Source organism: Leuresthes tenuis, unplaced genomic scaffold (assembly GCF_036924035.1).
Source record: "Leuresthes tenuis unplaced genomic scaffold, fLeuTen1.0.hap1 SCAF_21, whole genome shotgun sequence".
Classification (NCBI taxonomy): Eukaryota; Metazoa; Chordata; class Actinopteri; order Atheriniformes; family Atherinopsidae; genus Leuresthes; species Leuresthes tenuis.
In genome coordinates this window covers 30,843,119-30,859,623 of record NW_027325375.1, presented here as the reverse complement: position 1 = coordinate 30,859,623, position 16,505 = coordinate 30,843,119, and the positions used below count along the sequence as shown (strand labels likewise).

The 16,505-nt window shown below is 47.4% G+C and overlaps 1 protein-coding gene across 4 annotated transcripts; it reads right to left on the bottom strand.

The window, feature by feature from the left end:
- Positions 1-308: 308 nt before the first annotated feature.
- On the bottom strand, positions 309-16,009 carry LOC140280314 (uncharacterized). 4 transcript variants are annotated; one of them, XM_072375611.1, is made up of 23 exons: positions 15,953-16,009; positions 15,572-15,669; positions 14,102-14,215; positions 13,924-14,005; positions 13,709-13,827; positions 13,072-13,216; positions 12,828-12,994; positions 12,046-12,699; positions 9,979-10,027; positions 9,794-9,894; positions 9,561-9,682; positions 7,630-7,855; positions 7,263-7,367; positions 7,070-7,125; positions 5,525-5,682; positions 4,396-4,457; positions 4,114-4,201; positions 3,729-4,028; positions 3,395-3,476; positions 3,226-3,322; positions 3,100-3,148; positions 2,104-2,137; positions 309-1,484 (listed from the first exon to the last, which is right to left on the bottom strand). In XM_072375611.1, exons 3-23 carry the CDS (start codon positions 14,201-14,203, stop codon positions 1,313-1,315), a joined length of 2,970 nt encoding a protein of 989 aa, XP_072231712.1. In that variant the 5' UTR covers positions 14,204-14,215; positions 15,572-15,669; positions 15,953-16,009; the 3' UTR covers positions 309-1,312. The 4 variants fall into 4 exon arrangements, 3 of the variants coding, with proteins under 3 accessions (XP_072231712.1, XP_072231714.1, XP_072231713.1); XM_072375613.1 differs by having other exon boundaries at positions 12,828-12,991; XR_011909400.1 differs by having other exon boundaries at positions 1,399-1,484; positions 1,971-2,137.
- Between the last annotated feature and the right edge of the window lie 496 nt (positions 16,010-16,505).

Sequence of the window (16,505 nt, the reverse complement as noted above, 5' to 3'; positions counted from 1 at the left end):
AAACGGCTTCACTCCGCTCCAGCTGGGAAAAGAAAAGTTTCTTCTTCTTCTTCTCCGTCTCCATCCAGCCTGAATCTGTCTGTTCCTGCATCATGTAAAACTTCAGATCCTCCACTTCTCAAACGTTTCCACTCAGCATCTCCAGCCCCTGAGTCCTCCTCTTTCTTCTTCTCTCTGAACAGAACCCTTCTTCTTCTTCGTGGGTTTTAAGCTGGGGGCGACATGCTCTCATGCAGAAGCGGATCATTCTGAGGTGATAAATTACGACACTTTTTAATAATAATTCTTCTCTTTCAGCCTTATTTATAACTTTTATTTCACTTCCACTTCAGGTACAAAGTCTGAACCAGTAACCAGCATCTCACTGGCTGCACGTGACGCTACATTTACATGCCGTAAAAAGTCTTTATTGGCTTCCACTCTGTGAGCAGAGCAGTTAAGTTCAGCTGCAACTTCCCTGATGTTTGAAACATGAGGTCATTTAACTGTTTCCAGCCTCGGTGCTGCACGCCGCCGCCGCTCAGGGCGTCCGTTTCCCCTGAAAAGCACCACATCTGAACACAGATGTGCAGCCAAAAGGAAGAACCAAACAGCACTGTGGCGGCCGGGCCGCGCAGTCAAGTGTGTGCGCTGTTTTTTTTACAGAGAAACGGTCATTTTCATGTTATATGTGAGAACCAATCAGCTGAGGGGCGTATTTAAAGGTCTGGATGCAGGAAGCAGGAGCTACACTGCAGTTAAACTGGCTTTAAAATAACAATTCAAGGCTCGTCACGCGTTATATTATGAGTAAAATATCCAACTGAAATCTAATTATCGTGGATTTTATGGCAAATTTAACATTTTTAATGTAAATGGATGGATGATGTCATACAAATCCCACTAAGATCCATTAAAAAAGAGGAGTTTGGCTGTTATTGAGGCTAATTAACTGGGGTTTAATCTGCTGGGTTCCAAAGGTCGTAATGACTCTCTAACAGTTTAATATAAAGCTAAAGGGCGCCACCTCCTCGCCGTAAAACCTGCAGTTTGGCTGTTTGTCAGAGCAGACGACAGGGGATGCGTTTGCTTGCTGGGAAACACACCGGAGCTGACAGCACGATAAAGGGAACGCTACAGGAAGAGGTAGTGTGACATCAGTAGCTTCAAACCGTCCCAACCAGGTTTCCTCAGATTCTCCACATTCAGGCTCCTGTTTGTCTGCATAAAGAGGCGACATCGGGCTGAAGCTGCTGCGTTCTGAACGTCCCGCCCAACCCGACGGCTCCTCGGCTCTCAGTTAAGGCTCTGGGTTTCCATCAGGGCGCCGGCATCATCTTCGTCTCTGGCTCGGCTTCTTGGCTCGCTGCTGCTTCCTGAAGTCGATGAGGCAGCCGCTGGCCTCGGAGATGGGAGTGAAGGACCTGATGGGGGAGTTACTGATCCTGAAGGCTGCAGCCCCCCCGTCTTCATCGTCGTCATCGTCCCGCAGATCTATGACAGCTCTGGAAGTCAGACACATGAACACATGAAGCGTCTCAGAGTCAATCAAACCGAGCACAGCCCTGATTATTTCATCAACCAATCAGAAGAGAAACAGCCTCATGGAGGCCTTCAGTTCCTCTGTGACCTCACAGAATAATCAGCTGGTAACACCTGCCTGATGTCTGAGGAGCTTCAGCAGCTGAAATCCTCAGAAACCTCTGCTGCTATCATGACAGGCTTTTGTTTTTCTTTTAAAAAGGTTTTTGGGCCTGAATTCGTCTGTGGGCAGCTGGAAACCAGCCGAGCTTCTCCAGGAGGAGCCGGGCTGAGTCCACTCCCACCTGACTGAACAAAGCTCCACCTTTAAAGCTTTAACGCTGCACCGTTTCCTTCCTATTTAAATGCTTCAGTCCCCCTCCTTCTCTTTGTCCACTGTCAGGACGTGTGAGAGAAGTTTTGGATCACATTCATGCAGAAACACAGAAGATTCTTAAGGGTCCACAAACTTTTAAGCAACCCTGGACCCAACCGGGAGGCGCCCTAATTCCCTTCCCCTGTGGTGCAGTGAGGGGGAAACACTGGGGGGAGGTTTGCACTTCTGCTACGGATCAGATCAAAGGTCATGTGAAGATGTCTTACTCTGGCTGGGGTTTGGATCCGGACGGCCCGGCTTCTGCGGAAACACAAAAGATGTCAGTAAAACGTGAAAATCCAGCTTCCTCTGGTTGCTCTGCAGCTCCGACACAAACAGCCGAACACGAGGGTTTCTGATCATTTCTGCAGGAGGTGGAAAAAACTCTCCAATCAGAAAAGAGCAGCTGAGGTCGGATGAACAGGTTTAAATATAAGGAGCTCCGGGTTCCACAGAGATGTGTTCGACCCGTAATGTTATCTCTGAACCGCTTTCACGCTGCTTTCCACTCGTCTGACACCAAACTGCAACGAGCTCAAAGCAGGGAAACGATTTCATCGGGACAGATCGGATGCTGAGAGGTGGCGTCCCAGCTTAACGTGTCACACTGGGGCCGGGCTTCACCTCCGACCTTTGACTCTCTGGATTCCCCCGTATATGTCGGCACTTCCTGGTCGTTACTGAGTCGAATCGTCGGCGGTCTGATACGATCTCTTTAAGTCTATCTACTCTCTCCGACTCTTTAACCTTCATTAAACTCTTTTGTTTTTCACCTCAAACGGTTTTGAGCCGTTTGACTGCTCAGAGCCACCGTACATCACACGGATCAAACCGATTCCCTCTGAGCACACGGTGGACGCGTCTCAGCAGCTCTCAGGTCAGTTTGTTGCTGAAGCTCTACTCAATGCTTCATTCTACCCTGTAAGGTGAATATCCACCACACACAAATCAATAAAACACCAGAGTCAGCGTCTTCACTTCCTGTTTGATGACATTTGGAAAGTAAAGCCTCCCGTCTGATGAGGCTTGTACAGAAGACCTGAAGCTCTTCCTGTTTCCATCCAGTTTTTAATCAAATAACTTTATTGTTTTTTGTGTATTTTTTCCAGTGAAGTAAATCTGAAGTTGTTCAAAACAAAAATAACTGAATAAAAAGTGATTCAGACTCGTTTCTGTTGCCTGTTTCAGTTTCACAGCTTTGAATCAGAGAGAAACAGACCGACCTGAATCTCTGCTCTCCGTTTGCTCCAAAGCCGACAGCAGACTTCCTCTCTGAAAGGTTGGAGAAGCACAATCAGACACACAGGAACAGCGTTTATCTTGGTTTTTGCCGTGTGAAACAGGCTTACTGCAGCACATCTCGATCCTCGGAGGCAGAGATCGATGTGTCGCTCGTAGTCACTCAGAGGAACAGTTTTCTGACAGATGTAACACTTCTCCTGGTTCCTGCGGATCAAACCGAAGCGCAGTCAGGAGGAGAACTCTTTCAACCTTAAACAGTCCGTTCACTTTTCTGACCTGCAGGCGTTAGGGAGCTCGTTTGTGGCCTCAGCAGTTCGTTCTGCTCTCCTCCACCGCTTCCCACGATGCTTCAGAGACTCTGTGGAGAAGAGGGAGGGAAAGGTGTGTTACACCATCAGCTGCTCCTGAAACTTTCTCTCTGTTCTGCTCTGTTCAATCTGCTGCAGATCCCAGTCTGACCTGAAGGTGGCAGTGTCTGTTTTCAGCACCTGAACTCTGCTTTAATGTGTAAGTAACAGCTTCCTTTCATGTGCAGACGACAGAAAATGTAACACATCAGAAACTATGACCTGCTCGGCTGCTTGTGGTCATTTCCAGCTGTGAAACAGACCTCTGACACGGTGGCTTTCGGGCCTCCTCTCGCTCAGGACGGCCACCTCGCCATCGCAGTACGCCGCGTGCATCTCGATCTCCGCTGCAGGGAAAGACGCCTGACAGATGGGGCAGTCGACCGAGGACTGAGGGCTGTGAGGGACGACAGCTGGTTCCAGATCAGGAGAAGCTGATGGTGGAAAACTTCTGTCCTTTACCTCCTCCACATCTGGATGCCTCCTGTCCTCCTTTCCTTCTGCCCCGGTCTGTCCTGCAGCAGCGCTGCTGCAGCCTGGGATGTTTTCCTTCTTCTCATCACCTGTTGGCCATGGAAAACAAACTCACGTTTCATTGATCTGACGCACAACCTGCAGGATGAAACGAGCGGGTTTCTGTTTTATTACCATCAGCCAGCTCCTCCCGAGGCTCGTCCCCAGCCGGAGAATCGTCTCTGAGAATAATCTCGGTCAGATCAGGACTTTTAGACGCAGGCTGCAAAACGAGGGCAAACTTCTGAAAACAACCTGGAAAAGCTGCTGTACTTTTCAACTTGTTTCCTTTAGCAGAGACGCTCACACGGAGCTGAAGAAACGTTCAATTCATTTGGTTTGTACGGCCAAAGAGCCGATTCTGATCTGAACACTGAGCCGACCCCTGAATGCACGTTTCTCTGCACCTGGACTCACCTCGGCTGCAGCGTCTGTGACTATTGTCAGATCTTGAGTGCTGTCGTCACTCAGCTGCGTCTCTGTTGTCACAAACAGGAGAAACCAGTTCAAGGCCACAAGATCCCACAGTGAACAGCAGCATGCAAATACAGGTGATCGATCCGAAGCTATGAACCCAAAGGGATGAGACCGATCGTTTATACGCAGATGGAAAAAGAATTCCAGTTAATAAACTCATATAAATGAGAGACAGACGGAGTAGATTAAGTAAAAACAACAACTGCAGAGCCGTGTACTTCGATTATGTCTCAAACAGAACACAATAAAACATTTTTAGCTCGAGTTAACGGGACTTAAAGTGGACATATTATGGAAAAGGTTCCAGCACAACCTCACAGCTCAGTGAGGAGGAATGCATCCACATCGTGCTGCATTCACTGACCCTCAGAGCGTTGGAACTCTTAACCAATGACCTCCACCAACCTTGTGTAATATTTATTAGATCAAGACTAACTAGTGATTACTTGGTAAGCAGCTGCCTGAAATAAAATACAGAAGATGAGGTTGATAAACCTTCCAAATGTTCCCAGTATGAAGCTGGAAAGTAATTGATTACTTTTGTTATTGAATGCAGCGTCGGGCCGCAGCTGATCAGCAGAAGGTTCTGATGTCAGCCTCTTTGGACGGTAAAGTTTAAGCCTTTTCTCTCCTTCATCATTCCTATCTGAGGTGATTTAACCCCGCAGACCAGTCAGCCTGTCGCTGAAGGAGGGCTGAAACAAAGCGTCTGTGGTGGCTCTGCAGCTCTGAGGATGTTCACTGCATGTTCTGTCACACGGAGACAATCCTCAGGGACTGACAAGCTGGAAGCTGGTGGACAGATATCAGATAGGTCCCTACATCCCAAAGCCAGGAGCTGTGAACAGAGCTGTGAAACATGGCTGAAAAAGGAGCTGCTGTGGTTTCTGGATTCACTTCAATAAGAAAGGGGCAGAATTTGTCTCCTTTAACTTCAGATTTTTTATCAGCTTTCGTATTCATGCAGGTAAATACAGACGATTAGAAAGAAATCGTTTCAAACTCGGCTCATGAAATGCTCTTCGGTGCCATGTGACTTCTTTATAAATAATAAAGCAAACACCAGTACCTGGACAAACCTCACAGTCCATCTGCTCATCGTCTCTCTCATTATTGTCTTCATGCTTTTCTCGTAGCTCCTCTTCCTCCTTCTTGCCGTCTTCCTCTGCCCTGACCAGAGAATCAGCTGCTTCACTCGTTCTGATGCCTCTCAGCCTGAGGCCTCTCCTGAAATCACCATAAACTCTCATCAGATCAGAGGAATACATCACTTAATGAGCAAATGGCAACAACAAAGCAAAAACCTACTCAAAGTGAACTGTGGTTTGGAACTGAACTTTAAAGCTTTAAAGCAGGGATGTCAAACTCCGGTCCTGGAGCGCCGCTGTCCTGCAGGTTTTAGATGTTTCCCTGCTTCTACGCACCTGATTCAGATTGAATGGAGCTCTTTAAAGATTGTTAAGTTCTGCAGCAGCCTGCTAATGAGGCATTGATCTGATTCAGCTGAGTTGAAGCATCTAAAACCTGCAGGACAGCGGCCCTCCAGGACCGGAGTTTGACATCCCTGCTTTAAAGGGAGCAGGCGACTGGTGATGAAGCTCAACTCAAGGACCCGTCAGCAGCAGATTCAAGAGCTTTTAAGAAGCTCAAGGTGCAGCAAAGCCAAGTTATCACAACCCAGATGTTTAAACATTTATCGTCCTGTTGGACCATGAAAGCAGGAAGAATCCTGACAGCGAGCAGCGACTGGGACAGATGAGATGTGTCTGCGCCTGGCGTCACTTCTCTAACAGGAAGTGGAGTTCTTTCAGAGGAAAAACATCAGTCAAAGACTGAATATTCGGACTTTGTTTCGACTCTGATCAAACAGAAGAAAGAAAAACCCGACCGGCTCTGAGTTCCAGCTTCCTGACCGGGAACAACCAGCATCTCTGAGCTGATTTACCTCCTGGAGCGTCTTTAATCTCTTTAACTGCTGATTTATTTACATCTTCAGACTCATTCAACTACTTGTTTTAGAGCAGCAAATAATAATTTAGCTTTCGAAAGCCAGAAAGTTCAGCTGTTAAATCTGTGAGCAGAATAAAACTTCTTCTTCTTCTTCTTCTGCGCTGCTGTTGGATGCAAAGCTGATGCAGAAGCACCTGAAGGTGAGACTCCGCCCACAGGCCCCCAACGACAGGCATTAAAGTCATTTAATCACGGTCCCGTTAGCTAGATTCACCTCCTCTGATCCGTGTGCAGCTGCAGAAAATGCATTTGTGCTCCAGACCAACGATGAGCGCCAATAAAACAGGAGATTAACACGTAAAGTTTCCTTTTAAAACTTCAGAAACGCTCCAAAAAATGCATGAAAAGTAAAATATGTACAAAAAAAAGATGAAATGGACCCTGAGGAAACACTCCGGCCTGCTGTGGTGCAGAAATATCCCAGAGAGAAGCAGTGAAGCTACAGTTTTTAGACGTTCTGCTCTGTACTCAAAGACCACTTCGCTTTTTTACTCATTCTTCCCCGTTTGTGCTCCAGTTTGGATAATTTCCATCTTATTCGTTGTTATTCAGCCTTCAACAACACTCTGAAACGCTCATAATGGGACACGAAGGCAGGTTTTACCTCCGGGGAAGGTGATGATGAGGGGACTCGGCCGGCTCCTCGGGTGACGGGCATTTCTGAGAAAGATAGATCAAAAACTGATGAAACACCTGAGACTCGAGCTGAAATCACACACAGAGTAAAGCTGTGAATAAGGCTGGGTTTGTAAGTAATTTATAAGTTATAAGTGCTCGTATTGAATCGATTGTCGCACCTCTGGCTGCGGCAGGACGGCCTCCCCCCACTCCGCCTTCCTCAACAGACGCCTCTGAGCCTCTTTCAGGCTCTTCTCGTAAACCTCCATCTGAGCCACGATCACCTGAAAGGTCAAACCAAAGGTCAACAGCTAGCAGACGCCTCTCACTGACTGCAGCACTTCTGGTGTGGACCAATGACCTTTAACCCAGGTTAACTGAACCCAAACATGTCAGCAAACGGGTTTATTTCCCGTGAAAAGTGGAACATTTCTGCAGAACAGCTGGAGCTGCGCTGTAGATCCCATTAATATGACATGACCTCAGATTCAGAGCCAACTCTTCTCCTCTCACGGTTCAGCGTTTGAGCCTCTGTGTCTGAATCACCTGCGTGTATCTGTCCGGGTCCAGGCCTCGCGGACAGAAGGGAACCCCCCAGTAGTAGTGCACGGCGTGCCCGTCTGAAGGCTCCTCTGGCGGGGGAAGCTCCCTGCCGAGCGGCCGCTCTGCTTCTGTGGTGGACAGCAGCTGCCGGCCGGTGGACGTAGAAGAAGAAGAAGAAGCAGCTGTGGGGGAAGTGCGTCTGTCAGAGTCGGACTTCGGAGGACTCGGGCTGAAAGGTAAGAGGACAGAGTTCGTCATCGAGTGCAGCGACAGGTCGGATTCATGTTCAAGGTGTTTAGAACCATCAGAACCATCAGCATCAGAACACTTAGAACCATCAGCATCAGAACACTTAGAACCATCAGCATCAGAACGCTTAGAACCATCAGCATCAGAACACTTAGAACCATCAGCATCAGAACGCTTAGAACCATCAGCATCAGAACCATCAGCATCAGAACGCTTAGAACCATCAGCATCAGAACGCTTAGAACCATCAGCATCAGAACACTTAGAACCATCAGCATCAGAACGCTTAGAACCATCAGCATCAGAACCATCAGCATCAGAACGCTTAGAACCATCAGCATCAGAACGCTTAGAACCATCAGCATCAGAACACTTAGAACCATCAGCATCAGAACGCTTAGAACCATCAGCATCAGAACGCTTAGAACCATCAGCATCAGAACCATCAGCATCAGAACACTTAGAACCATCAGCATCAGAACGCTTAGAACCATCAGCATCAGAACACTTAGAACCATCAGCATCAGAACACTTAGAACCATCAGCATCAGAACGCTTAGAACCATCAGCATCAGAACGCTTAGAACCATCAGCATCAGAACGCTTAGAACCATCAGCATCAGAACCATCAGCATCAGAACCATCAGCATCAGAACACTTAGAACCATCAGCATCAGAACGCTTAGAACCATCAGCATCAGAACCATCAGCATCAGAACCATTAGCATCAGAACAAAGGAGGCGGCTGATCGTCCTGAACTATCTGCAGAGACTCTTTAGCACAATGAGCCCAAACCAGAGTCCAAAAAGGTCCAGATCACTACGAAACCACCTCACTGAACAGTGCAGCTAACTCTCAGACTTCAGCTTGATGCCTTCCTCTCTGGAACTTAATCAGACTGACACTGATCCGTCTGTTTCTGGGTTTAAACAGTGAAGCTGTTTGAAGCCGTCCGTTTAACAAACTGTAAAATATCTGTAAAAGCCACAGCTTCACGGTTCCTCTCATGGTAAAAAGCTCCCTGGACCTTAATTTAGACTCCAGCTGCTTCAGTCCTGCTGTGAAGTGTTCACTGAGACTGAAACCTCTGAGGAACTGGGAGTAAAAGAGGAGATGTGGAGCAGTTTTGTGACATTTAGCTGCACAAACTGCGATAAACTGACCCTGAAACTGTAGACAGATGATCCCATACACAGGAAACTGAGATAAGCTGACCCTTTTAGAGTATTTAGAGCACATCCACAGGTCTATGGTGCCCCCTGCTGGACACTAAACCCCAACACAGTCTCTGAATGACTCCCCGGCTGCATCTTGTGAGTCACATTAACACAAAGTAGAAGTGAGTTCATTCAGCTTCTGGTCAGCGGATCAGAGGAATCCAACAGATCCTGTAATCATTATTCTGTAAATGAAGGAGTGAAAACTGTGTGTGAGCTGCAGCTTCTGCTCTGTCTGAGCTTTCATGACTAAACGGTGGAAGAGTTTTGTGTGGCGGTGGAGCCTCTCAGTGCTACATCTCCGCTGTTACTGAGGCACAACGAGAGTCACCTACAGATTGATGTTTTCATGTGTTTTGCTGTGGTTTCACTGTGGCTTTTTAGATGATAAACGGTTAAATTCATGATCCGTCCGGTTATCCCAGATCTGAGCCTGTAATCAGTCAGAAAGCGAACAGATCTCCCACCTGCGGTTCGGCCCGGTCGTCCCCACAGAAGCTGCAGCCACGTGGTTCAGGGAGGCCGCCCGGTCCTCTGCCCGATGACTGGGTTTCTCCTCTGGGAAGACCGGGCTGGGAGAGCCCACCGGCTGCAGCACAGACAGGAAACTGTGTTACTTCTATTCTGGCAGGTAATCTGTCACTGAAAGGATGAATCTGGGGATCTTTTCCTCAACAAAACATGGAAGCGTGCTTCCTACCGTGGCGTCCTCTTCCTCCTCGCCCGACCACACCAGCGTCATGTCGCTCGTCAGCTGCGTGGCAGCAGAGTTGCACTCTTTGGATGTTTCATTCGGCTCCTCTGCAACACATAAAAACCCATCTAAGGTCAACCTGCTGCTGAGGATGGACCGCAGAGAGAGCAGGGAGCGATGTGTCACTGTACCTGAGTCGGGTGAACGTGTGACAGCCGTCGGATCCTCAGACTCCGTGTCCTTCAGTCAAAGCAGGAACACAGAAATGAAAAGAAAACACAAGAATAACTGTCACTGCACTGAAGGCTCAGAGTTATTCCAGCTGAGAGAACATCTAAACTAAAGGTTCAGTTCTTTCATATTAGGATATCCTAAAACAAACACACTGACCTCATCAGGTCTTAAAATGAGATGAACAACAACACTGATGAGCCAGTTTCAGCCCAGCTTTAGCTGTGGGACAGATGGCCTCACATTTGACTCTAGAATACTTTGGTATCCAGAGGAGTTCATGGTGGACTCAATGACTGCAAGGTGCCCAGGTCCTGTGGCTGCAGAACCAGCCCAGATCATCAGCCCTCCACCACCGTGCTTGACAGCTGGTATGAGGTGTTTGTGCTGATATGCTGTGTTTGGTTTCCTCCAAACGTGCTGCTGTGCATTAGGACCAAACATCTCCACTTTGCTCTGGTCTGTCCAAAGGACATTGTTCCAGAAGTCTTGAGCTTTGTTCAGATGCAGCTTTGCAAACCTAAGCTGTGCTGCCATGTTCTTTTTAGAGAGAAGAGGCTTTCTCCTGCAGCCCTTCCAAACAAGCCATCCTTGTTCAGTCTTTTTCTAACTGTGCTGTCATGACCTTTAACCTTTAGCATGCTAACTGAGGCCTGTAGAGTCTGAGATGTAGCTCTGGGCTTTTTCACCTTGGGGTGACCTTTAACCTTTAGCATGCTAACTGAGGCCTGTAGAGTCTGAGATGTAGCTCTGGGCTTTTTCACCTTGGGGTGACCTTTAACCTTTAGCATGCTAACTGAGGCCTGTAGAGTCTGAGATGTAGCTCTGGGCTTTTTCACCTTGGGGTGACCTTTAACCTTTAACATGCTAACTGAGGCCTGTAGAGTCTGAGATGTAGCTCTGGGCTTCTTCACCTTGGGGTGACCTTTAACCTTTAACATGCTAACTGAGGCCTGTAGAGTCTGAGATGTAGCTCTGGGCTTCTTCACCTTGGGGTGACCTTTAACCTTTAGCATGCTAACTGAGGCCTGTAGAGTCTGAGATGTAGCTCTGGGCTTTTTCACCTTGGGGTGACCTTTAACCTTTAGCATGCTAACTGAGGCCTGTAGAGTCTGAGATGTAGCTCTGGGCTTTTTCACCTTGGGGTGACCTTTAACCTTTAGCATGCTAACTGAGGCCTGTAGAGTCTGAGATGTAGCTCTGGGCTTTTTCACCTTGGGGTGACCTTTAACCTTTAACATGCTAACTGAGGCCTGTAGAGTCTGAGATGTAGCTCTGGGCTTCTTCACCTTGGGGTGACCTTTAACCTTTAACATGCTAACTGAGGCCTGTAGAGTCTGAGATGTAGCTCTGGGCTTCTTCACCTTGGGGTGACCTTTAACCTTTAACATGCTAACTGAGGCCTGTAGAGTCTGAGATGTAGCTCTGGGCTTCTTCACCTTGGGGTGAACTTGCTGGGACGTCCACTCCTGGGAAGATTGACAGCTGTCCTGAATGTTCTCCACTTGTGAATAATCTTTCTCTCTGTAGAATGATGGACTCCAGATAGTCTGGAAATGGCCTTATAACCCTTCCCAGACTGATGGGCAGCAGCAGCTGCTTCTCTGAGATCATTGCTGGTGTCTTTCCTCCTTGGCATCATGTTAAAACACACCTGAAAACTGACAGAACTTCTGCTTTTATGGAGCTGCTCACACTGACTGAGGATCAGTTAATCAGAGCATTGATCAGTTAATCAGAGCATTGATCAGTTAATCAGAGCATTGATCAGTTAATCAGAGCATTGATCAGTTAATCAGAGCATTGATCAGTTAATCAGAGCATTGATCAGCAGCTCCTGGCTGCTTCTTACTGTGGAAGCAGTGAGGGTTCACTTAGTTTTTCACACACCGTTTCTGTGTTTTTCTCTGTTTTTGAGTCATGTGTTGATGTTCATCCTAAGTTTAAGACCAGGTCCTTTTTTTTATATGTAGAACAATAGAACTTTCTTTTTAACTTTCAGAACATTCTTCTTCTCCTGAACTCACCTTCCTGCCATCAGATGGACTCGGTTCGCAGTTTGGACCTCGGAGCTCTGCAGCTGAAGTGGACGTCCTCCTCTGCTGAGGTGCAGACGTGCCGAACACTGGGCTCACAGAACGGGGGGGACTCTGCTCCGTCTGGCCTCGCTCGGGTCCTTCGCTGAGCGCCAACAGTTCTGAGGCAGGGAGTGTGTTTGAGGCAGCGGGACTTTTCGGGAACACAGGGCTCTCGGGGCAGCCAGACCTCACAGAGAGCCTTAAACTCTCCTGAGAAGAGAACAGGAGTCCTGCGTTTTCACAGGTTGGGCTGCAGACAGAGGCGTGCCGTTTGCAGGCACTTGGAGACTCATGCTGAGCATTCCTGCCAAACACGGGGCTCTGAACGTACTCAGCGCTCTGCTCCGTCTCAACCTCTGGGAACACAGAGCTTTTAGGGTCTGACTGGAGGTCGCTTTGGGGAAACGTGGGGCTCTTGGGCTGATCGGACTTTTGAGTCAAAGTCCAGGTGTCCTGGGAGCACAACACGAAGCCTGAGTTTCTGCAGGTTTCCACCAGGTTGTGACTCAGCCGGTCCACCTGAACCGCAGCTCTGCAGCCCGTCAGCGGGAAGACGGGAGACTTCTGGATCTGGGAGTCATCGATCTGGGTTGAGTCGGAGCTCTGGTTCACCGAGAGGAGAAAGCAGACAAAGAGCCAATTATTCACTGTCACTCCAACATTTTACAGAAAATGGACCAGAAACAGCACCAAGACTGAGCCCAGTCCTCTGAGGAGTGTCTGTGTCGGACCTGTGGCGAGTCCAGAGGAGCTGAGGAAGACTCGGATCTGCAGGGTGAAGCCTGAGAGTAGATTTTCTGCGTCTGGGACAAGGCTGGCATCTCCAGCAGAGGACTTCCTGCTCTCCATTTCCGCTTTTTATTCCGGATAATGCTTTCCTCTCCGTTTCCTTGAGCTTCTGGGGAAACGAGACAATGTTTGAGGCATCAGACGGAGGCTTGACTTTGAGCCAGAGGAAATGAGGAAGTGACCCACCTGAGCGCGGGTCTGGGTCCGGCGTGCAGCTGTGATTCACATCAGACGGCTTCTCCCCGTTCGGGTAGGAGAGTTTCCTCCGAGAGCCGAGTCTGAGCGAAGGGTCGGTGAGCAGACTGTGACTCGCCGAAGTCTGCCCGACCATCTGCAACAGAACAGATTCAAAGTTTCTCAATGTTCTGCTGCCTCTCCTCTCTGGTTCTTTCTTTCCTTTTGGGGCAGCCTGCACTGGCTTCAGCGGGACTTCAGACCTTCACTTTTCACTATTTTAGGATGCTGCAGCCTGATGCTACATCTGTTTAAATCAGTCTGACTGAGAGAAGCAGAGAGGACGAACATTTCTTCAGCGTCTGCATCGGAGACACCTGCCAGCTGACCGCCACAGCAACCTCTAACACACATATGTCAAAGTCCGGTCCTGGAGGGCCGCTGTCCTGCAGGTTTTAGATGTTTCCCTGCTTCAACGCACCTGATTCAGATTGAATGGATCTCTTTGAAAGATTGTTAAGTTCTGCAGAAACCTGCTGATGATGCATTGATCTGATTCAGGTGAAGCAGGGAAACATCTAAAACCTGCAGGACGGCGGCCCTCCAGGCCCGGAGTTTGACCTCCCTGCTCCAACAGCTCTGTACTCACGCTCTCTTGGATGGCTTTCATCACGGCTTCCTCCTCCTGTTGCTGTTGGAGCGCAGTGACACTGGCTTCCTGCTCACTCAGACGGAGAGCAAAGTCCATCATCTCCTCCTCCGTCATCTCTGAGAACGACAGATCAAGCCCAGAGTGTCAGATTGATTGAGTTATGAGCAGCTGCACGGACACAGTCTGCTCTTCTTCCTTTCTGGCTGACGCACCTTTGGGTTTGGACTTGTCCCCCGCCTTCCTGCGTTTCTCTCTTGTCGATGACGGTGACAGGAGTAATGATGAGAGCTCCTCCTGAAAAGCAGAGAGCATGTTCATTAAAATCCAATTATTTAATTCACTCAGTCGAATCTTCATCTGTGGGCAGGAGAATAAATCTGATCTCTTTACCCCGTCGTCTCTGTCTGCTGAAGCCTTGTCCTCCTGAGAGTCCTCAGCCATCTGTTGGCTCTCAGAGGAGACATCCTTGATTGGTTGCTTCCTCAGAGCCATCCTGGTGTGTTCCTGAGCAACAGAGAAGCACAGTTAATTCAGCTTATCAGGACAAAAAACACTCATCCCTCTGGACTTACAGGAGTTTTGGTTGGTTTTCATCAATATAGAAGTGGAAAGCACATGTTTGGCATAACTTAACTCTGACCTTTGAACCATTCAGGCAGAAAAAAGGCTCCTAACTCAAGGGATGAACCAGTGTTGTGTCGACACAGAACAGACAACTTAGCAAAGAAGCCATTTTAAACTGGATCTTTAGGCACTTAGTTACCAGCAGCCTGTCACAAAGACACATCATTTGTTCCCATTTCTTTAGCTGCATCTATGAAAAACAGCAAAGAAAACACAGTTTGACAGACAGAAAATAGGATTTCTGCAGCAACAAGGTGATTCCCAAAGAGCTATTAGCTGAAAACTTGGCATATCTCAGCATGGTGTGCAGTGTGTCCTTAAAACATTTGAGGAAACTGGACAAGTGGAGGACAAAAGAAGAAGTGTCAGGCCTAAAAAACTATCTACAGCAGATGAACAGGATCTGAAAGTGATGTCCTTAAGAAAGAGGAAAAAATCCAGCTGTGACCTGACAGGACCTGAGAGATGCATCTGGACCTTCAGCTGATCCATCTACTGTTGGCCCAAGCCTCATCAGAAATGGGCTCCATGGAAGGGTGGCTGTCAAGAAGCCGTTCTTAAGGAAGGGAAACAGGGAGAAAAGGCTGAGCTGTGCCAAATGACACAAGAAGTGGACTGAAAATCAGTGGCAACAGGTCTTATGGAGGGATGAATCCTCCCCAGAGCCCGGACCTCAACATTATTGAAGCAGTGTGGGATCATCTGACAGAGAACGGAACAAAAGGCAGCCCACATCCAAAGAAGAGCTTTGGGATGTCCTTCAAGAAGCCTGGAGAACTATTCCTGAAGACTCCTTAAAGAAATAACAGAAAGCTTGTCTCAGAGGGTTCAGGCTGTGTTGGAGAATAAAGGAGCTCAGACCAGAGATTCACTTTAAAGCTGCTGAGAACTGAGAAAAAACTCTGTTTCTGCCTCAGATTCTGGGTTTATGTTCATGTTTGAACACGTTTCAGTGAATCACTGCAGAACAGGTGATGAAAAACCTGGGAAATGTGTTTAAATTGTTATGATTTAGGTCGAGTGAACTTCCAAGTTCAATCAGCAGTTTCTGAGAAACACTGACAGCAGTTGAGTCCTGTATCATGTGTCCTGTATTAACTGTATCATGTGCGGCTGCAGAAACACTGTTGTGCTCTCTGTTATCAGCGCTGATTGAAAAAGCAGAAAATCTGCTTTAAACAGCCCGCAGATGACGGAGCCGAGGCCACGCCCACAGCGAGCAACCTCAGCAGTTACCTGATGATGAAGGCTGTCCTCTTCTTCCTCTCATCGGTCTCTGGGCTCTGGCTCGACGTGACGGGACCCGGAACTGCCCTCTGTGTGACAGCAGACGTCTGAAATGACGCGGAAAACTAATGAACTGATGTTGAAGAAGTCTCTTACAGCGAGCAGCGCCTGTACAATTATCGTTAGCTAACACTGCGCGTGAACATCCGTTGATATGGAAACAAGCTGACCACTCGAGACACTTGAGAGATGCTAATAAAGTTAATAGTTTCGGTTTAGTGTCTAATTAACCGTAAAGTTAACTAACACATCAACTGTTAACGTGTTTATTCGCTCGACAGATACAAAAACAACTAACAAATAAACAACATTCAGTTTAAAAACACTCACAGCACACTTTTCTTCACTTTCGCGGCGCCATGTTTGTTTCTGTTGACGCAATCACGTGACTGCTACGTAAGTTGCGTCTGCTATGCTGCCTTCACGGACTGTCAGACAGATACAAGGATATATATATATATTTTTTTTTTAAATGTATTTTTAGTGGATATATCAATATTTCGTAATTCATTAAAGCATATTTCAATTATTCTATTTATTTATTGTTTAATTAATTTCTGCTTTCATGATTGAATTTATCAAAAATATTTATTGATCAGCCTGTCAGTGTTACTCCAAACATTTTTAGGTCATTTCATGTAAAATTTGAATTATGGTATAATTAAAATAGATTATCTGAGTATCTTGAAAATAAGATAGAATAAGTAAATAAAATTAAATAAAAATAAAAACACTGTGAAGAAGCCAAACATGTCAAACTATAATGATAACAACAAACCATGTGACTGTCCTCTGATGATAACAAATGAGAATAATCACCTGACCAGGTACCCAGACTCATGTGTCTTCACAATTGGAATCTTTTTATGAGCTTTAACTCCAA

What these genes read in the sequence shown, in the direction of transcription:
- LOC140280314 (XM_072375611.1), bottom strand. Translation starts at nt 14,203, where the DNA reads ATGGCTCTGAGGAAGCAACCAATCAAGGATGTCTCCTCTGAGAGCCAA. An exon ending in ACGACCGGGCCGAACCGCAG is followed by an intron (nt 7,856 to 9,560) that starts GTGGGAGATCTG and finishes CTTACCTTTCAG; the next exon opens with CCCGAGTCCTCCGAAGTCCG. An exon ending in TCACAGACGCTGCAGCCGAG is followed by an intron (nt 4,202 to 4,395) that starts GTGAGTCCAGGT and finishes CTCGTTTTGCAG; the next exon opens with CCTGCGTCTAAAAGTCCTGA.